The sequence below is a fragment of the Stenella coeruleoalba genome (genome assembly GCF_951394435.1).
Source record: "Stenella coeruleoalba genome assembly, chromosome: 19".
Classification (NCBI taxonomy): domain Eukaryota; kingdom Metazoa; phylum Chordata; class Mammalia; order Artiodactyla; family Delphinidae; genus Stenella; species Stenella coeruleoalba.
Window position 1 is genome coordinate 34673216 of NC_137165.1, and position 21737 is coordinate 34694952.

The 21737-nt window shown below is 42.1% G+C and overlaps 1 protein-coding gene across 1 annotated transcript in view; it reads left to right on the forward strand.

The window, feature by feature from the left end:
- Positions 1 to 498: 498 nt before the first annotated feature.
- Positions 499 to 21737, forward strand: part of AATF (apoptosis antagonizing transcription factor) — a 99469-nt gene continuing 78230 nt past the window's right edge. The window contains exons 1-4 of the mRNA XM_079905586.1: positions 499 to 626; positions 1655 to 1846; positions 4283 to 4708; positions 5166 to 5303. Of these exons, the coding sequence (XP_079761712.1) occupies positions 536 to 626; positions 1655 to 1846; positions 4283 to 4708; positions 5166 to 5303 (847 nt within the window). The 5' untranslated portion in view covers positions 499 to 535. The remainder of the gene's footprint in view (positions 627 to 1654; positions 1847 to 4282; positions 4709 to 5165; positions 5304 to 21737) is intronic.

Below are 21737 nucleotides of genomic sequence, written 5' to 3' on the forward strand. Positions count from 1 at the left end.
GTGCCCGGCCCCAGACTCCTCCAAATTGTGAAATGCCAAACCTTCTTTTGGTCCCAGTCTGTGCGTGCCCTAAAGCACACGTAAGCTTCGAGACGCTTACCCTTTACTCCTCCTCCTTCCCAAATCAGCCACCACGGGTCACGGTTACACTACACTTTATTTCTAAGCAAATCTCGGACAAATCTTGTGACATACTTTATACAAGAGGACACAGGCTGCACGCAAGGATGTCTCGGTTCCGGGCCAGCGGCGATGCCGTGCCCTTGCGCGCTCCCGCGCTGCTCAACACACCCCCTCGGCGCACGCGCACGCGCACACGCGACAGCCTTCCGGGCGCTTCCGCCTTCATCTTAGTAACGCACGTAGGGACGCAAGCCCCGCCCCCTCCCGGGAGCCTCCCGGAAGTTGCCGGCCGGGAGCAGGGTGCACGGCTCCGGGCGTCCCTGGATGTGTTGGGGCTCAGTCTCTGGGCGAGAGGACTCGGAAGGGGGAGAGCGACATTCAGAAGCGCGGCGCAGGGCGAGACCTGGTGACCATGGCGGGGCCGCAGTCTTTAGCGCTGCAGCTGGAACGGTTGTTGAACCCGCGACCGCGCGAGGCGGATCCTGAGGCCGACCCGGAGGAGGGTGAGGCCTGTTGGGGGCAAGGCCACGTGCGGAGCCGTGGGCCGGGCGCAGTGCGGACCCGGGCGGTTTGTGAGGGGCCGGCAGCTGGGCCTCGCCGCCTACCCTACTCTCCTTCCCCTTGCGCAGAGGAAAACTGCTTGCCGGGAGGGTGGCCCCCGGGGCAGGGGAGGAGGGCTTCGGAATCCTTCGGACGCGCGTTTTAGATTGGTGCTCGGGTGGGCGGAGCGTCTGGAGGACTCAGGCTTGGGTTAACTGTTGATCCAGTGCTGTTGCGGGCAGCCAGAGTCTGGTAGCAGGTTGGAGGTTATCTTTCAGGATGCCCTTACTGGCATTGCGTTAGAAATGAGAAGAAAAATTCTCATCCTTTTTTAAAAAAAACTCTGCCTGTCCCTGAGAACCTACTTGGAGGATGAAGGAAGAAGTAGGCTTCCATGGTGCCGTTTCAGCCTTTTCAGGCTTCAGCACACTTGCTTAGCGGCTGACGAATGATATTTCTGATCTGTAAGCTGATGTTCAAGGTCTAGTTGGGAGTAATCCTCCTTTAGGCTTGAGTCAGAGAAGTGTCAGGAAGGGAGAATACGGAGGGATAAATGTGAGTGCTGGACCGTTTCTTAGGCATAATTAGTTGAGGGAACTGGGGCTGTTTAGCCAGGATACGCAAAAAAAAAAAAAAAAAAACCTCCCTGAGGGATGGGCTGGAGTGGGATAGAACATGATGATGGCTGACTTAAAATATTTGAGCTGACTGTCACACATGGAAGAGGGATTAGACTAGTTTTCTATGATCCAAGGCATGGAAATATATCCTTCTAGTAGATGCAGAGAGTCAGCTTTCTGTACAGGAAAGCTTTCTGTAGCAGCAAGGTAGCAAGTGGTCTGCCTTGGGAGGTGATGAGGTCCCTGTTCTTGGAAGTTGGTGGGGATTTTGTAGAGGACGTTCAAGCGTGAATTTAAGGGGCTGAACAGGGTTACCATTAAAGTGTGTTCTAACCAGGAGATTCTGATTACTTTTCCCCCTCCCCCGACAGCCACTGCTGCCAAAGTGATTGACAGGTTTGATGAAGGGGAAGATGGGGAAGATGATTTCCTGGCGGTGGGTAGCATTAGAAAGCTGGCATCAGCCTCCCTCTTGGACACAGACAAGAGGTATTCTGGCAAGACCACCTCTAGAAGAGCTTGGAAGGCAGACCATTGGGAGCAGACTCTGCCAGGTTCATCTGGTGAGTAGACGTATTTCTATGGTACTCTTTCTTTCCTGATTTTTGGGGGTAAATTTTTTTTTTTTTTTTTTGATGCTCTCTGCAGAACTAGTCCGGATGCCCCACTTACTGTCTTAGGAGAAACCACTGATTTGACATTAGAAAGGGCCCTTTGAAGTACTGAATTTCACTTGGTAAGGAATCTGAAGTCTGGAGCTCTTAAGTAGCTATACTCCTAATGTTGGCACTAATGGCTCACCCTAAATGGAGTGAGAGAAAAGGCCTTGCATATTTGGATTTGGAGAGGGCTATGTGTTGAAAAAGCATTGTGTCTGATGAGCACGCTACTCATGGATTTTGACCCTTTTCCTTTGGTTTGTCAAGCCTTGCATCAAGTCACTGGATAATATTAATTTGTGACACTCATTTTTTTGCCACTGTAGAAATTTCATAGTCTTTCCCTGTTCCCTGCAACAGTTAGGAGGATGTGAGCTTATAGTTCTAAAGATTGTGAGTTTCTCAGAGTGGAAGAAGGGGGCGGGATATGGTGATTATTGAGTGGATGCTATTTGCTTTCCTTTAGAGAGGTCAGAGGGACCATGTTGAGAATCCACAGATAATATAAAAGAAACAATCACTCATGCTGTGATATCCATGATTTAGTCCCTGATACAGTCCTTGGGGCTCCCAGATGATAAGCTCATTTCATATTCTTTGCTTAGAGAATGATAAACAGACCAGTCCTGGGACCAGTATAATATTTATTGAGCTCTCACCATGTGTCAGGCACTATGGTAAGTCCTTTAAATTCTAAGAGCCTGGTACATAGTAAGTCCTCAGAAAATGTTAACCACCATATCATTACATGTATTATCTCATTTAATCCTCCCAACAGCCCTGTGAGGTTGGTACTGTTTATCCCCATTTTACAGATAAGGAAATTGAGGGACACATTGGTTAAGTAACTTGCTCAAGGTCATATATCAAGTAAGTGCAGGCTGGAACTCAAATAAGGCGGTCTGACTCTAAGATCTATACTTTAAACTACTACTCTGTGAATATTTCTTTATCTGAGAAATGGCATACATTTAAAGAACTTAAAGGATTATTTCTCTTTACTATTTGGCACTTAGTTTCTGTATATATGTTTTTGACAGCCTTCTCTGTCTTGAGTTTATATATCGTTACTTAAAGAAGTACTTAAGAGATCATGTTTTCATAAAAATCTTTATTTTATGAAGAAAGTTGTTGGTAACAGGTCCCTGTATGATTATGCTTCCTGTGTTCTACCATGGAAGAGATTGGATAATCACTAAAGACCTGTAAGTGTCAGGATACCCCAAGCATAAGTAAAATCAGGAGCCATAACTAATATTCCATTTACTGAAGGATCAAGTTCAGACTCCTTACCATGGAAGACAAGACCCCTTCTGATTTGGTCCCTGAGCAACTCTCTGGCCTCATATCCCAGCATTCTGTACCCCAGTGCACTTTTGTGTGCTGGACCTTTGCATCTGCTGCTTTTCCTTTCCTTCCCTCTTTTCTGTCTGATGACCTGTTACTTATGCTTAATAAGTAAAACTATAATGTGTCCTTCACATGAAGCCATCTCTCACCCTTCTCTATACACTGTACTAATGCTTTTCTAATGTAGTTATTGGTTATGCATATCCACCACTCCTAGCAGACCGTGAACCCGCCCCCACAGATATTACATTCTGTTTGTCAGTCTCTAGTTTTTATCCATGGCTGGTTCATAATAGGTGCTTAATAAGTGTTTAATAGGCATCACTAGGGTGACAGAGATTGTGCATTTGGGACAGTTAGTGATAAACTCTGTTTTTTCAGATGCAGGTTTGGGGAAACCAGTAATTCCCTCACACCAGATGAAATTTGACCATTTTTCAAGGTCCAGGTCAAAGGCTGCCTTTTTCTTATAACCTTGCTTAAATTCACTTGCTCCACAGCTAAAATCTCTTCCTCCTCTTGATTACCAAAACTTTGTCAAAGTGCTTTTAATTCTTCTCTGTATTATAGTTTTTATGGGTCTGCCTTTCCCACTAGAGCCTTTCAGTAGGATAGGACCCATGTTTTTTTCCGTTTGTTTGTTTGTTTTTGTTTGTTTATTTTTTTTTTGGCCGCGCCATGTGGCACTCAGGATCTTAGTTCCCCAACCAGGGATCGAACCCGAGCCCCCTCCATTGGAAGCGCGGAGTCTTAACCACTGGACCGCCAGGGAAATCCCATAGGACCCATGTTTTATTCATTTTTGTTTCTCCCTTAGCATTTTAGAGATAGTAGATGTGTAATAAATATTTGTTGAGTTGCATTGAATACGGTAATGCTTTTTTTTTTGGATAGGTGTCATAATACTTTAGTTAAAATGAAAGATATGGCCTAGTGTTTGTTTTAAGGTAACTTTTTTTTCTGTTTTTCCTTCTTCCCTCCCTTGTTTAGATAAAGAAATGTCTGATGAGGAAGGGTCTGGAGATGGAGATTCAGAGGGTCTGGGCCTGGAGGAATCCGGTGAGGATGCCGTGAGTGCTGAGGAACTGGAGTGTGCTGATGGTGACAGTAGCCTGGCCTGGAAAAAGAGGAGCAGAAGCCACTCCAGGAAGGCGTCGGGCTTCAGTGTCCAGAGCATCAGTGACTTTGAAAAGTTTACCGAGGGAATGGATGACCTCGGTAGCAGTGAGGACGAGGAAGACGAAGAGCAGGAGAGTGGTATGGAGGAAGGGGGTGGTGAGGAAGACTTTGAAGGTGAGAGTGAGGAAGACAAGGCCGAAGACAGGACCAGTGAGGATGACGGGGTGGTGATGACCTTCTCCGAGGTCAAAGTTTCCGAGGAAGTGGAGAAAGGCCAAGCTGTGAAGAACCAGATAGGTTTGTACACGGCTTGCTGTTTGCTTGTTTTGAGTGTCCACATTTGATCTCCTTTTTGTTTGTTTGTGGCTGTTTGCTGTCTCCTGTGTCCTTCCAATTAGTTGGTGACGTGCCCCACTTACCTAGAGGCCCAAAGCGCTGTTCCCCTGTGCTTGGCCTGCTGTTGCTTCACTCAGCTGCTTTGCTGGTTCTGCTCTAGTACTTCTGGCAGCTGTGGAAGGTTGAAGGGAAGGGCGGCGTCTCCTCTTGTTGGGCTGTAGCATTCTCTCTCTCATGTAGCAAGTCAATTTGCGTCCAGACACCGGATTTATTTCCTGTAATAAATAGAGTGTTTCCATGGCATGAAGCTGGTAAAGGCATGCTGCTTAGGGACTGCTTTGATTTCCAGTCCCTCCCCCTCTCCCTGCCCCAGGAAGATTTTATTAACTGAGGAATGGAATTCTTTTTTCTTTCTCAGCACTGTGGGACCAGCTCTTGGAAGGAAGGATAAAGCTACAAAAAGCTCTGCTGACCACCAATCAGCTTCCTCAACCAGATGTTTTCCCTATTTTCAAGGACAAAGGTGGCCCAGAATTTGCCAGCGCCTTGAAAAACAGTAAGAATACTTATCGCATATTGGGATGCTTAGAACCACTGGGGTTCATTGGGATATACTGGGATTGTATTCACAGCACCACAGAGTTGAGAAGACTTGGCTTTAGTCATAATATGGTATAAAATGGCGATTTTTAACTTAAAAAAAAATCGCAGTACAACCCTCTTATCAAATGAAGGCAACTTTGATCGAAACAGGTTGGGTGCTTGAGTCATGCCTGTTCCTCTTTTTTCCAGCCCTGCTCTCACTTTCCCCTCCCCCTCCTCTTGGCTTTCTGAGCTACTGCTTTAGTGCTCAGGGAAAAACCACTGGCATAGAACGAAAGGGAGACAGTGAATGACTAACCTCAGTTTGTTTAACTTGTATATCACATGCTTAAAGGATGCCTTTCTTTGTTGGGTGGTTTCTAGAACAAAATGCTGAGATGACCTTACTCCTGTCTCCCTTTGGGTTACAGAGGGTGATGAAGGATGGTGACCGCAGAGGGAGGAAAAAGTTGTGAAAGAGAATTGCTGGGCTGTAAAGTCCAAGAATTTTAGAAGAGCAAAGGAATTTAGCAATTATTTGGCTCCCAACTCCCTCATTTTACAGAGGAGAGAGCCAAAGCCCAAAGAGAATGAGTCGCCCAAAGTTAGAGAGCTCGATCATGCACGGCAGAGACAGCCTCGCCCAGCTTTTCTGCCTTACGATCTAGGGGCTGCCTCCTGGGTGCCCAGTGGCACCAGAGGACTGGGGCCGAGGAGAGAGATGCGGGGTGAGCGCACAGAGGCTGGAGTCTCCATCCCTTACTTGCACGCTGAGACTTAGTGTTGTCATTTGCTCTTTCAAACTTGTTTTTATAATATCGTGGAGTTGGCCTGAGAAAGAGGCCTGAGGAGGACATCAGTCTGATTTGGCTCTGCCTCTTGGTTAGAATCACCTTAAGCCATTTAAGATAAATGGGTAGGATTTCTAGGGTAAGGAATTGTGTGAACCTTTCTTGACGGGGACTACTTGGTTTAATTAGGAATTACTTCCCAAGGGCCAGTCTTTAGATTGTGTGTCTTGACACACTTGAAGTCAGGAACCCTGCAGTTACTGTGAGGGTGGGTCTTTTGTAGCCCCTCCTCCAGCTCTTCCCCGCTTCCTCCCTCAAATAAATGGTAGCTTGGTGGTTTTCAGCATTTTTGAGATTTTGGGGGCACTTCTCTGCTATTTTTAACGCCCTAGTGCCCTGATTGCCGGTATGCCTTTGGAATGAGACCTAGACCAAGACTACTCTAGATTAAATGTCTTAAATGTTTCACAATAAGGCCTTTTCCACTTTGTTACTCATTACTCTTCTTGCTTGAGCCAACCCTGTCCCCGCTTTTTTGGGGGTTCATCTCAAAATGTAGATATTTTAAGGTTTTATCAGTGCTCGGTATAAGGGACGCATTCTTACTCTTGGATACAGTTCAGTTATTTAGCTGTTTTAATGTTATTTAACGTTTATTTTGCAACAGTTCCGATCATTTTAAACACTTAAAAAAGAAACATTTTTATTTTATTTTATTTTTTTGACCGTGCCATGTGGCATGTGGGATCTTAGTTCTCCCACCAGGGATCTAACCCACGTGTCCTGCATTGGGAGTGCTGTGCCTTAACCACTGGACCGCCAGGGAATTCCCCCATCTCTTTTTGTACTTAACCAATTGCCTCTTTGCCTCGTTGATGAATTCCAGTTAATCTGACAGATGTCTCCTAATCTGACTAGGTGGGTTGCAGCGGAAGAGGGAGAAGAAAGGAATGTTTATTTGGTATCACATATTCTAAGGTGGGAGGGTGGAGAGTTTTCTTTTTTTTGAGATTTTTATTGGAGTATAGTTCATTTACAATGTTGTGTTAGTTTCAGGTGTACAGCAAAGTGAATCAGTTATACATATATCCATTCTTTTTTAGATTCTTTTTCCACATAGGCCATTATGGAATTGAGTATTGAGTAGAGTTCCCTGTGCTATACAGTAGGTCCTTATTAGTTATCTAGGAGCGTTTTCTGGTTACCAGAATTTCTATGCATCTGAAGGGTAGCTAATTCTTGTTTCTACCTTTATGACAATATGATATAATATGTTGTGTATTTCCCTATCTTGGTGAGCAGAGTTTAAGAAAAACTTCTTGGTTACGTTACTGTGGATGAACAATTTATACTATGTTATATAGCTGGTGTGGAACATAGGCTGAATTTGTACTGACCCCAGAACAAACACTGGAACTTAATTTCTTTAATTAAATCTCTTTTCAGTGTGGTTGGTCTTACAGTAAGGTCAGACTGCCTGGGTTTAGATTCCATCTCAGCAGTGGATTAGCTGAGTGACCTGGAGCAAGTTACTTAACTTCACAGTAAGATGGGGATAATATGATTGTGAAGATTAAAGGACGTAATCGATATAAAGCATTAGCACAGTGTCTGGCACACTGCGCACCACAAATGTTACGTACATGTGTTCTCCTCTTCTGCAGAAAGAGGCATTTGGCAGTGTTCAGCCCTGTGAATGACGGTCGTCACTGTAACTAACCACCGTTCCCACTGTCTCCAGTGTTTTTTGACTTTTTGTTAGTGTTCAGATTCCCTATATAATTTAAATTAACCATTTGTTCTGGAAAACGGGTAGTGTTATATTCTTTTATTATTATTATTTTAAAATAAATTTATTTGTTGACTTTTGGCTGCATTGGATCTTCATTGCTGTGCGCAGGCTTTCTTTAGTTGTGTTGAGCGGGTGCTACTCTTCATTGTGGTGCGCAGGCTTCTCGTTGCGGAGCATGGGCTCTAGGCATGTGGGCTTCAGTAGTTGTGGCATGCAGGCTCAGTAGTTGTGGCTCGCGGGCTCTAGAGCGCAGGCTCAGTAGTTGTGGTGCACGGGCTTAGTTGCTCCACGGGATGTGGGATCTTCCCGGACTAGGGCTCGCACCCGTGTCCTCTGCATTGGCAGGCGGATTCTCAACGACTGCGCCACCAGGGAAGCCCAGTAGTGTTATATTCTAGTGTAATACTTAGAATTCAGCTTTGGCCTCTATGACTGTGAGAAGGTGATCAGAGATTTCCTTATTGCCAGACCCAGCTGCTGCCTCCGTGAAGCTTTCAACCTTTCCTTGAAATTTTTCCCTTAGATTTTGGCGCTACTGCATGTGATGTGTGGGTTCTCCTGCTTTTCTGACTCCTCTTTTATCCTCTCAGTGTCAGTTTCACTGCATTTAATATCCTGTTCTCAGGCTGTGTTTTCTTGGCATATTCTCTCCTTGGCTCTGTCATTTACTCTCATAGTCCTAACAGTAGCCTCTAGAACAGAGCAGACTTCCAGCTGTATTTCAGCCACAGTTAAGTCCCGAGCAGCATGCCTTTGTACCCTAAGCACCTTAAACTCTACTTTTCAGAAACTAAACAAATATCTCCTTTCTTCCCCAACGCACTTAGTCCCCAAATCACCCTGATACTACATGTTGGATACCTCTCGATGTGAAATAATTTCAGAGGCATTTTTTGATATTTTAGTAGTTGCATAAGTGGTAAGTCATGAAGTAACCTTAGCAAAATTAAGGGATTTTCCATGCACAAAACCATTCCTCTGAAGAGGTTAGCTTTTTCCTCTCTGATTTTCTTTTAAAAACTTCTGTGGCGTTAGGAGGTAGTTCTTTTATGTTGGTAGCAGCAGTATATAAGGAAAAAGGCATGTTATTTAAGGAAACCTCAGCATGAGTTGTTTAAAACTTTTCATTATGGAATATATCAAACCTATATAAAAGTAGAGAGAATTGTATAGTGAACCCATATACCTTTACCAGCTAAACACTTATCAAGTCACGGCGTATCTTATTTCATCTACTTATACTAACTCACCCCCTACTTCTGCTTTATTTTGAAGCAAACACCAGACATCCTATCATTTTATCAGTAAATCAGCATGGATCTCTAAGAGAAAAGCATTTAAAAAAAAATCACAATATCATCCCACACAAAAACACTAATAGTGATTTCTTAATAAACATAACTGGTTTGAATGGATGGGGAATTGAGGGAGCATTCCTGTAACAGGCGCTCTCTATTGTCTTTTCAGAGTTTGCTCTATAGCTTTAAATGAAATGATTAAAGGAAAGCCAAACTTCAGCCATAATAAGTTGACCTTTTAGTGAAATGCATGTTATTAATGTATTTAATGAGATGCAGTACAGATTGCAGTGAGCACCATGTTTCATTATAGGTCTAAAATGCAATATCATTGAAGACCTTTAATAGAAACAATGGTTGACATTTTGATATTTCCTATAAGCAAAATCCCCCCAAGAACACAGTATAATGTAATATAAATATAGAGGAAGTGTTGAGATTTTTTACTTGCTTAAGAGTATAAACACAAATTCCACTATTAAGAAGTTACGTTTTGTTTGTGCCCGCCCCCCATCTTCCCACTTCTAGTTCGAGTTCACCCTCTCATCCCTCTGTGGCCCTTCCCCCAGCCCCTCAACTATTTTGACTTGAATAGACTAAAAATTTTAATGCCAATTTGACCACAGCACTAATACACACCTTAAAGAACAACTTTTAAAATTTTGAGTAAGTCATGGCAATCGGAATCTTGATAGATAATGTTTCTGTTTTGTTTTTTAAATTTTATTTATTTTTAAGTAGGCAGTGTATTCACATGGCTCAAAATTCAAAAGATGCTAATGACTCTGCAGAGAAAATCCTCCTTCCCACCCCGTACCCCTGCTACCCAGTCCCCTATCCCATAGGCAACCAATATTGTCAGGGAAGTTCCCCCTTTGTTATTACTTAGTTGCCTTAGGTGACAAATCCATGAACATCTATTTCAGTGTTAGCTCGATTAATGCTTTGTGGGTTCATGACACAGTTCTCACAAATGATCTGTAGAACCCTGGAATATCCGTAATTACTTGGGATAGGTTTAAGTATTGCTTGGGACGAAGGCACTTGCAAGCTTCTCCAAGTGTAGCATTGTGTAAGATTAAGGACTCTTATTACTGTAGACTTCATCTAGCCAGGATGGTGTGAGGAAGATTGATCTTTTTGTTTCAGCTGATGGCTATTATTTTTTTAAATAGCTTTACTCTTCTAATTATAAAATCATGTCATGCTTACTTCAGAAATTCAGAAAATACATAAGAGCATAAAGAAGAAAATAAGGATTACCTGTAATCTTACTACCCAGAGGTAACCAACAGTTGTCATTTTGATGAATATCCTTTCAGACCTTTTTCTGTGTTTACACACACATACACACACACACTTTTTTAAACAAACATGGAATCTTACAAGTATGTACTATTTTGTAAGCTTATTTTTTTCTACTTAACATATTTCATGTCAGTATATTTAGATGTACGTCAGCATTTTCAGTGGCTACAGAATATTCCATTTTATTGATTTACTGCAGTTTATTTAGCCAATCTGTATTGATGGATACTCAGGTTTATTTCAGCCTTTCACTTTTATAAAGCATGCTTTGATAAACACTCTTGTACATACATATTCGAGCATTTTGCCTAAAAGTAGCACTGTCCAGTATAAATATGGTTCAAGTCACATACGAATTTTAAATTTCCTAGTAATCAAATTTTTAGAAAATTGTAAAAAGAAACAGGTAAAATTAATTTTTGTAACATATTTTACTTAATGCAGTATATAAGAAATATTAAAAGTTTAACATATAGTCAATATTTAAATATTAATGAGATATCTTATGTATGTTTTTTCATGTCAAGTCTTTGAAATCCAGAGTGTATTCTACATTTACAGTTCCTCTCGATTTGGGCTAACCACATTTCGAGTCCTCAGTAGCCACATGTGACTAGTGGATACTGAATTGGACAGCACAGACCTACGTTCCTGGAAATTCAGTTGTTGGAACAAAGGGATCGTACTTTTGTTTCTTTTTTAAGGCTTTTGGAAGATACTGCCAAGTTGGCCCTTAGAAGAATTATAACCATTTAATTCTCATCTGTAGCAGTTGTTTTCCTGGACTCCCACCACAGAGTATTATTGATCCTCTTATTTTTCCTAAACTGTAGGTGAGAAATGAAGGCAATCATTTCTTGATAACTTTCTGTTTGATATTTACATAATACCTCTTGACTTAGCTTTGAAATCTATGCTATGTTTGGTCAGCTTTGAAATCTATGCTATGTTTGGTCTGTTTCTTAGAGAATGAGTTCTATGTAGGAAGACTTTTGGTCCCTGTTGAGCTACTACCTAATTTGTCCAACGTGGTTAATTAGGCATTTATACTATGTAGAAAGTAAAGTAGGGTCAACAGAGCAAGTGCTTTTCCAAAGCAACTGAGTGGGGGACCCAGGAGGAGAGTGTCAGATTCTTTCACCCACTCTGAAAAGATGGGCCCTAGATGGCTCGCAGAGCTGTGGAAGCTTGAAAACTACCGCAGCCAATCTCATCAGAACATTTGTTTTATTGTTTTGGGTTTCTTAGGAATTAAGGTTGTCTTCAGGCCTGAAACAATCTTTAATTGTGATGAGTTACATAAGGAAGCAACCCGGACTTGTAGTAGTACTAGTAGTAGGCAGTAGTAGTAGTAGGTAGTACTAGTAGTAAGTAGTAGTCGTCATCATCGTCGTAGTGGTAGTAGTAACATATGTAGTAGGATTGCCCTATCTGCTGGATTCACAGTGAAGTCATACACATCAGTGTATGTTGGAGTCTCTTTATATGGACATTTTATGAACTCACCTTTAACCATATATGCCTGGCCAAAAGAAAAAGAGGGAGAGAGAAACAGCTTAAGTAGTGCCAGTGATTCTGCCTGCCATCTTTTTCAGTGTGCTCATGCCCTGGAGTAAGCATGGGTGGCAGGTGGAATCTGTGGCTGCCGTAGTTATTCTTTGTTCCGGGTACCTCTCCAGTGAGCATCTCGTCAGACAGACTGCGAATCTAGTGGTTACAGTTACAGCCTGCAGTCTTTGTCCAGCACGGTCCCCAAATGTAATCATCTTGTGTTTAATCGACGAAGCGGCTGTAGTGTTTGAGGGGAGAAACTGACCATGTTGAACTTGCACGGAGACTGTGGTGCTGTACTTTCTGGGCAATTTTCGGGATTTTTAAAGCGGTTTTGTGAGAACTTGATTTTTGCTTTATGCTCAGACTTTATAACCTGACCACTGCAAAAAGATGCTACTCTATTATTGTTATTTGTGTCTTAACACTTATTCTTAAATCAATTTATTAAAATTATACATGAATATGATAAATAATACAGAAGCATTCAGGAAGACAACAGTCCTTTGCCTTACTTTCAGTCTCATTTTATTTCGTTTTCCTTTTATAATTTTAAATAATTTGTTTAGATCTCTATTTCTTGATTTCTTTATCCTCTGGTATGAAAGATGAGAATGCTACTGACAGGTTAAGATGAAGACTGAGTAGTGACCATTTCATTTAGCAACATGGTGGCCATCCTCTACCTTGATGAGCAGTTTTGGTAGGGTGGGAGGGATGCAGGCTTGACTGGGATGGGTTTGTGAGAGGACGGGAAAAAGGGATCTGAGGTAGTGAGTATAGCCAACTCTTTCTAGGAATGTTACTTTAGAAGGGAGCAGAGAAATGGGAAGTTAGATGGAGAAGGATGTGGAGTCAAGAGAAGTGTTTTGTTTTTGAGATGGGAGCAATAACAGCATGTTTGTATGTTGGCAAGAATGATGCAGCAGAAGGGAAATTGATGGTGATGGGGGTGGATATCTGTAGCAATGTCCTTGAGGAGGTATGTGAGATGGGACTAGGGCATCCTTAGGGAATGGTGACCTTTGATAGTGGGGACAGTTTAATCGTAGTGACAGGTGGGAAGACAGTATGTGAGTAGACACAGATAGGTAGGAGTCTCTGAAAATTCTCTTTTCATCGTTCTGTTTTCTTTGAAATAGAAACCAAGGTCATAAATTGTGAATGAGGAGTAAGGAAGGAGGTGGTAGAAATTTGGGAGGAAGAGGTATGAGGTAGTCATTCCATTCTTCTTCCACTACGTTTTTACATTCTGCCCTGCAACTGCAACCAAGATTCCCATACTCTATCCATATGTTGACCCTGGGAGTTGAAAACCAGTCAACTGCATTTATAGTGTATTATTATCATGTAAATAAGGGTGTAATACCAGGGCAGGGAGGGACTGGAAAATGACTTTTTCTTTCCTGTGTGTTCAGAGGCCTGTCTGTAGGAGTATGTTCCTAGTTCAGTACAAGTGCCTAGTTCCTAGTTCAAGTAGATTTTTTATAACCCTCCATCAGTTGCTTAAAATCATGCTGTATTTTAGTTTGCTTCAGATTTGTTTTTTTCTTCTTTTTATTTTTTTGTGTTTTTTTTTTCTTTTTTGTTTTTTGCTTCACATTTGAACTGTTTATCTATTATATCATTTTTTTCCTAGGTCTCTAGATATTCTTTTCTTCCCCTGATGGCTCAGTTTTATCATCTCAATCCTTCTTCCCCCAAACTTTAAATCATGCGGTCTCTCCTCTTACATTCTCCCGGTTTGAGTGGGTGGTTCTCTGGGTCTGGCGCACTGGGTCCTCCTGGGACTTCCTTTCCTTGCTCTTCTAGGGTGGAGCTGTGTTCTGGCTCTTCCTGTATCACAGTTTGTCAGTTTGGTGCCAAACATGGATGGGGAGTAAATGATCTGATTTTTTGCAGATTTAAAAATGCTCTGCCTCATTTGTCATTGATATCAACATATTCTTCATGGATTGGGTATAAATTTCTGGGTTGAAAATTACTTTCGCTCAGAACTTGAAAGTACTGCCCTGTATTAGTTTCCTATTGTTTTTTTAAAAATATTTAATTATTTATTTATTTATTTTGGCTGCACTAGGTCTTAGTTGCAGCATGCGGAATCTTTAGTTGTGGCATGCGAACTGTTAGTTGCGGCATGCATGCAGGATCTAGTTCCCCAACCAGGGGTTGAACCCGGGTCGCCTGCATTGGGAGCTTTGGAGTCTTACCCACTGGACCTCCAGGGAAGTCCCAGTTTCCAATTGTTACTACAACAAATTACTACAAACTTGGTGGCTTAAAACAGCAGAACTTTATTGTCTCACAGTTCTGGAGGCTAGAAATCCTAAAATCCAGGTGGTCAGCAGGGCTGTGCTCCTTCCAGAGACTCTGGGGGAGCATCTGTTTCCTTGCTTTTTCCAGCTTCTCGAGGCTGCCTGCATTCCTTGGCTCATGGCTCTTTTCCATCTTCAAAACCAGCAATCCCATCACACCAAGTGTTCCTTTTCTGACTGACCCTGTCGCCTCTCTCTTGTAAGGACTTCCTGTTTACATTGGGCCCACCTGGCTAACTCAGGATCCTCTCCCCATTGCAGAGCCTTAACTTAATCACACCTGTGAAGAAGTCCTTTTGCCTTGTAAAGTAAGGTATTCACAGGTTCTGGGGATTAGAATGGCATGTGGACCTCTTTGGGGACCATTGTTCAGCCTTCCACATGCCCTATTGTCTTCTGTCATGCAGATGTTGTCCAAGGTGGTTGCTGGTTTGAGTCTCATTCCTTTGTAGGTGACTTGTTTTTGTTCTCTGGAAATGTTTGGGATCTTCTGTTTATTCTTGGTTTTCTGAAATTGCCCGAAGCTATGTCTAGGTATGGGTCCTTTATTATTCATTGTGTTGAGTACTTACTGGGCCCTTTTAATCTTAAGATTGTGTGGTCTTTCAGTTTTGGGAAGATCTCTTCTAATATTTCTTTGCTAATTTCCTTCTCTCCATCATCTCTGCTCTCTTTTAGGTATTAAACTGGATTAGTGTTGTTTTTTCTCTGACATGTTCCATCTTTCTGTGATTTTCTGTATCTGTGTTCAGAAAAATTTTGAGTTTAATTTCCTAGTTCTTTTTTTTTTTTTTGTGGTACACGGGCCTCTCACTGTTGTGGCCTCTCGCGTTGCGGAGCACAGGCTCTGGGGACACGCAGGCTCAGCGGCTGTGGCTCATGGACTCAGCCGCTCCGTGGCATGTGGGATCTTCCTGGACCCGGGCACGAACCCGTGTCTCCTGCATCAGCAGGCGGACTCTCAACCACTGCGCCACCAGGGAAGCCCGCAATCATATTTTTAATCTCTAAAAGATCTTTTGTTTTCTGAGTGTTCCTTTTCTATATAATTAATATACTTAGAGTATATTATGTACATTTAAAGTTCTTTTGCTTTTGTTTTATATTCACTTTAGTTCTTAGAAGTATCCCTATCTCCACCAGCTTTTGTTTACTCTGGACTTTTTTCCTCTCTTTTACATTTTTATCCAAGTTTAAACATGTATACAGTTTTTTTTTTTTTTTTTTTTGCGTTACGCGGGCCTCTCACTGTTGTGGCCTTTCCCGTTGCGGAGCACAGGCTCCGGATGTGCAGGCTCAGCGGCCATGGCTCACGGGCCCAGCCGCTCTGCGGCATGTGGGATCTTCCCGGACCGGGGCACGAACCCGTATCCCCTGCATCGGTAGGTGGACTCTCAACCACTGCGCCACCAGGGAAGCACACATGTATACAATTTAAAGAGTCAAATAATTCTACAGAGCTTGTTATGAAAACTAGTGTATGCTGACTGTACACTCCACTACCTTGCCATACATAACCCACTCTCCTAAAGCAACAATTATATTTTAAATTATTACTATTATTTTTTGAATTCATGAATTTATCTCTGTATCTCTAAGTGACATGTTTCATTTCTACTATATTTTTCAGTTTTAGGCATTATTTATTGACTCCTCATTATGAAAATGAGGATTTAGCCCTTGTTCCTGCTACACTCATGCACACTTTCTGTCCCTTCCTGGTTATATTGTAATTTGGTTAGATCAGTAGTCAGTGTTTACATTATTATGTCTGTGTAAACACTGTTCACAGCTCAGCCGGGTAATATATATGCCATGATTATTTTTCCTTTCTCACACATCGTTTTGTTTTCTAGAGTTAATAACTGTTACTTTTTTGTTTATTTTGTTTTCTATGCTGTAATTCAAGCCTGAACTTTTCTCTAGTTGTCTAAATCTCCCCTCAAGATAATCAGTTGCATCAGCTCTTCTGCCAGCTTACCTTCCTAAAGAAGTCTCTCCCAGAACCTTTTTTTTATTATTTTTTTTTTTTTTGTGCGTGTGATACGCGGGCCTCTCACTGTTGTGGCCTTTCCCGTTGCAGAGCACAGGCTCTGGATGTGCAGGCTCAGCGGCCACGGCTCACGGGCCCAGCCGCTCCGTGACATGTGGGATCCTCCCGGACCAGTGCATGAACCCGTGTCCCCTGCATCAGCAGGCGGACTCTCAACCACTGCGCCACCAGGGAAGCCCCCAGAACCTTTTTTTTAGAAAAATTATTTATTTATTTATGACTGCGTTGGGTCTTCGTTGCTGCGCGTGAGCTTTCTCTAGTTGTGGCAAGCGGGGGCTACTCTTCGTTGTGGTGCACGGGCTTCTCATGGCGGTGGCTTCTCTTGTTGCGGAGCACGGGCTCTAGGCGCGTGGGCTTCAGTAGTTGTGGCACACAGGCTCAGTACTTGTGGCTCGTGGGCTCTAGAGCGCAGGCTTCAGTAGTTGTGGCGCACAGGCTTAGTTGCTCCGCGGCATGTGGGATCTTCCCGGACCAGGGCTTGAACCTGTGTCCCCTGCATTGGCAGGTGGATTCTTAACCACTGTGCCACCAGGGAAGCCCCGTCTCCCAGAACCTTTTGGCCTGCTCTAATCTGGACTGTTACCCTTCTCTGGTGCCCGGCCGTCATGCTGGGATCTCCCTGCACCACCATCCTAGGGATTACCTTCACTTCCCACTTGTGTGGATCTCCTTGTCAGGATCTTTCTTGGCTTATTCCCTTATTTTGGTGAAGCACACCCTCTGATAGCTTGCTGAGGAAGGATGCATGAGAGGGAAACTTTTTTAGATCTTGATTGTCTGAAAGTACCTTTACTCTATCATCACAATTGATTGACTCGCCGACTGTGTATAAAAGTCTACAGAATATTCCTTTGCTTTCCACCTTCTGAAGTTGCTGTTGGTGAGTCAGAAGCCATTCTGATCCCTGATCTTAATGTTTTTTCCTCCCTGTTTTGAATTCTTTGTCCAAAGAATTCTGGAATTTCATGATGCTGCACCTTGTTGTGGATGTGTTTCATCATTGTGCAGAGTGTCTGCAGGCCTTTTCAGGCTGGAGACTCGTATCTTTTCAGTCCTCGGAAATTTTCTTGAAATTATTTTGTTAGTGATTTTTCTACCCTCTCTTTTCTCTTCTTTTTCTGCAAGGCCTATCATTTGGTGTTAGACTTTTCGTCTGATTTTCTTCTTTTTTTTTCTCTTCAGTTTTCCAGTTCTTTCTGTCTTTTTTTTCTTTTCTCTCCCCCCCCCACCACTTCCTAAGACATTTCCTCAGCTTTATTTTCTCCTCTGTTGAGTATTTTTATTTCTTGTCATACATTTTATTTCTCTGGGGATATACCTGGTGTATATATGTATGTATAGTCTTAAGAGTTCTTCCTGAGTAGTGTGTTTCCTCCAAGCTGCTTTCTTTTCTTTTGTTTTAACCTGGGTGTAATATGTTAGATTCTTTCTTCAAATATTTGGTGATCTCTTGTCCACTGTTGACTTTCAAGAGTGGGGTACTCAGAAGCTGATTAGCAGCTTTCTTTGTCTGTGGTTTCCATTGTAGAGTGCTCTATCTGGGCCATGTGGGGAAACCCGCATGTCAGTATTTTTAGATCTTTGTTCTTTATGGGATCTTAGTTGCTAGAGAACTTCTAATCTCCTGCCTGGCTGCCAGCATTGTAGGAGGTGGGTAGGCTGGGGGTCTCAGCATTCAGTCTGTGAACTTCTGCTTATTCCCCGTTTCGAGAACTATGCCCTTGCCTCAACTGTGTCTGGTGTCCCCCTGTCCAGAGACCCTATGTTTAACTCTCTTCAAGGGATAAACCTCTAAACATCTGCCTGAGTAAAGAGGTGTGTTGACTGTTTGTAGCCCTACCTTCCTCTCCTCTCCTAGAGGTGCCTGGCACTGCTAGTTCTTGAAGCTTCTGGGGTTGTATTTGCGGACCGTGAGGGGATTGCTTCTTTTTCTTCACTGCCAGCACCAAGGTCAACTAGCTCAGGTTTGCTAAGTCAGTTATTTGTCCATCTGCTTAAAAAAAAAAAAAAACCGGTTTATTGAGCTATAATTGACATACAGTAACCTGCATATAGGTCCCATTTCTGTAACCCTAACCCTGTAAACAGCATCCCTGGAAAGAGTTGTCTGTACTCACTGTCTTGAATCCCTTTCTCTTGTTCTCTCGTGAACGCATTCCAGTCAAGCCTGTATCCCTCTTGCTCCACCAAAACTGCTCCTCAGGGTCACAGATGACCACCATGTTGCTGAGTTAAATGGTCAGTTCTCAGTCCTCATCTTACTTCACCTGTCAGCAGCATCTGTACAATTTGACCTCTGTGTACACACGTGAAACCATCACCACAGTCAAGATGACGAACATATTCCTCATCCCCAGAAGTTCCTCAGCCTCTTTGTAATCTCTGTCTCTGTCCCTCCCCATTCCTCGGCAACCACTAATCTACTCTCTGTCACTGTAGATTAGTTTGCATTTTCTAGAGTTTTATATAAATGGAATCATGCAGTTTGTACTCTTCTCGTCTGTCTTTCACTCAGTGTAATTATTTTGAGATTCAGCCATGTTTTTGCCTATATCAGCAGTTCATTGCTGAGTAGTAGTAGTAGTAGTAGTATATGGATATAGCACATTTGCTTTGTTTTGTTTCTGGTTTTTAGCTGTTATGGATAAAGCTGCCGTGAACATTTGTGTGCATGCTTTTCTATGGACATATACTTCATGCCTCCTGAAGAACTAAGAACGGAATGGCTGGGTCACATGGTAAATATGTTTAGTTTTCATAGAAACTGCCAAGCTGTTTTCTAAAGTGGTTATACCATTTTATAATCCTCCCAGCAGTGTATAAAAGTTCCACTTGCTTCACATCCTTATTAACACTTGGCATGGTCAGTCTTTTTAATTTCAGACATTCTAATAACCGTGTAGTCATTGGCTTTTTAGCTTGCAAAACTTGGTTTCTGTCATCTCTCTTATCCAGGTATACCTCAGAGATATTGCAGGTTCATTTCCAAACCACTGCAATAAAGCGAATATCTCAATAAAATGACTCACATGACTGTTTTTGTTTCCCAGTGCATATAAAAGTTATGGCTGCACTATACTATTAAGTGTATAATAGCAATAGCATTATGTCTAAAAAAAATCTGCATACCTTAATTAAAAAATGCTTTAGTGCTACAAAATGCTAACTGTCATCTGAGCCTTCAGTGAGTTGTAATCTTTTGGCCGGTGGAGGGTCTTGCCTTGATGTTGATGGCTGCTGGCTGACTGCGGGGAGGCAGCGGGGTGGTGGGGGTGTTGGGGGCGTGGGGGGTGGTGTTTGCTGGAGGCGGGGGGCGGTGAAGTTTGCCGCAGTGATTGTTCCTTTCATGAATGATTTCTCTGTCGCAGGTGATGCTGTTTGATAGTGTTTTACTCACAGTAGAACCTTTTTCAAAATTGGAGTCAGTCGTCTCAAACCCTCCCACTGCTTTATCAGCTAAGTTCATGTAATGTTCTAAATCCTTTGTTGTCATTTCAACAATCAGTTTTGAGTTCACCGTCTTATATGGGCATGGTTTGTGGCACCCCGAGATAGTCACAACTGTAACATCAGACATCACTGATCACAGATCACCGAAACAGATATGATAATAATGGAAACGTTTGAAATATTGTGAGACTAACTAAACTGTGACACAGAGACATGAAGTGAGCAAATGCGCTGGGAAATGGTGCCTATAGACTCGCTCGATACAGCGTTGCCAGAAACCTTCAATCTGTAAAACACAGGGTATCTGCGAAGTGCGATGAAACAAGGTATGCTTGTACTTTGTCCTTCCTTTGTGGGTTTATTCCTTTTAAATTTATTTTAGCTAGTGGAATAAAATAGAGAGTTCAGAAATATATTCTCACAAATATAGGCAATTGGCTTTTCACAAAGGTGCAGAGGTAGTGGAGAAAGATAGTCTTTTCAACAAATGGTGCTAGTACAATAGTACATTCATTTGCAAAAAAAGTGAACTTCAACTTACAGCTCATACTTCATACAAAAATTAACAAAATACTTCATCAACTTGAATGTTAAGCATAAAACTATAAAGTGTTTTGAAGAACACATGGGAGAAAAATCTCCATGACCTTTGGTTAGAGAGAGTTCTTAGATCATCAAAAGCATAATCCTTAAAAGAACAAACTGATGATTGGACTAAATCAGAAGGAAATCTTTTGCTCTGTGAAAGACGCATTAACAGAATGAAAAGAAGAGCTACAGACTGAAAGAAAATATTTGCAAATCACTCATCTGACAAAGGATTTGTGTCCAGGATATATGAAGAACTCTTAAAACCCAACAATAAAAAATACCCTTTAAAAAAAAAGGGCAAAATACTTGAACAGAAACTTTACCAAGGAAGATATATGATGACAAATAAGCACATGAAAAGATGTTTATTTAACATAATCATTAGTGTTGATGGAAATGCAAATTAAAACCACAAGGAGATGCCCCTATATACCTATTAGAATGACCAAAAACAAACACCTGACAACATCAAGTGTCAGCAAGGGTGCAGAGCAACTGGAGCTTCCATGCATTGTTGGTGGGAATGCAAAATGGTATAGCCACTGTGGAAGAAAGCTAGTTTTTTTATAAAGTTAAACGTATATTTACGAGATGATCCAGCAGTCCTACTTTTAGATATTTTCCCTAGAGAAATGAAAACATATGTCCGCACAAAGACTTGTATGTGTGTGTTTATAGCAGCATTAATCATAATCACCAAAAACTGGAAACAGCTCAAATGTCCTTCAGTAGACAAACAGATAAATTGTGGTACATTACTCAGCAATAAAAAGGAGCAAAATATTGATAAATGCAGAATCACTGATGAATCTCAAAGGTATTATGCTAGTGAAAGATGCCAGTCTCAAAATATTATATGTATACTTTAACATTCCATTTATATGACATTTTGGAAAAAGTAAAACTAAAGGGATGGAGAATAGATCAGTGGCTGGCAGAGGTTAGGGGTGGGGGAAGGGTTTGACTACAAAGGGGCAGCCCTGCTTTCTTCTTTGTTTCCTGTAAGTTTCTATTTTCCTCTTCGGTAGACTCATTTCCTTGGAGTGTTTCATCCCTAAATTTTGTCCGCTGGCTTGCCTCTGAACCCTTCCGCTTGGCTTGATTGTGAACATTTTGCTTAGATTGAGGGAGGGGTGTAAATAGTTATGTGGTTATTCCCACATAACTCTGGGAATATTTCTTATGGTAATGGGTACATGATACAGTACTTCTAGGGATGGAGGAATGGGCTACATCAACCTATAGTGTCATTTTTGCTT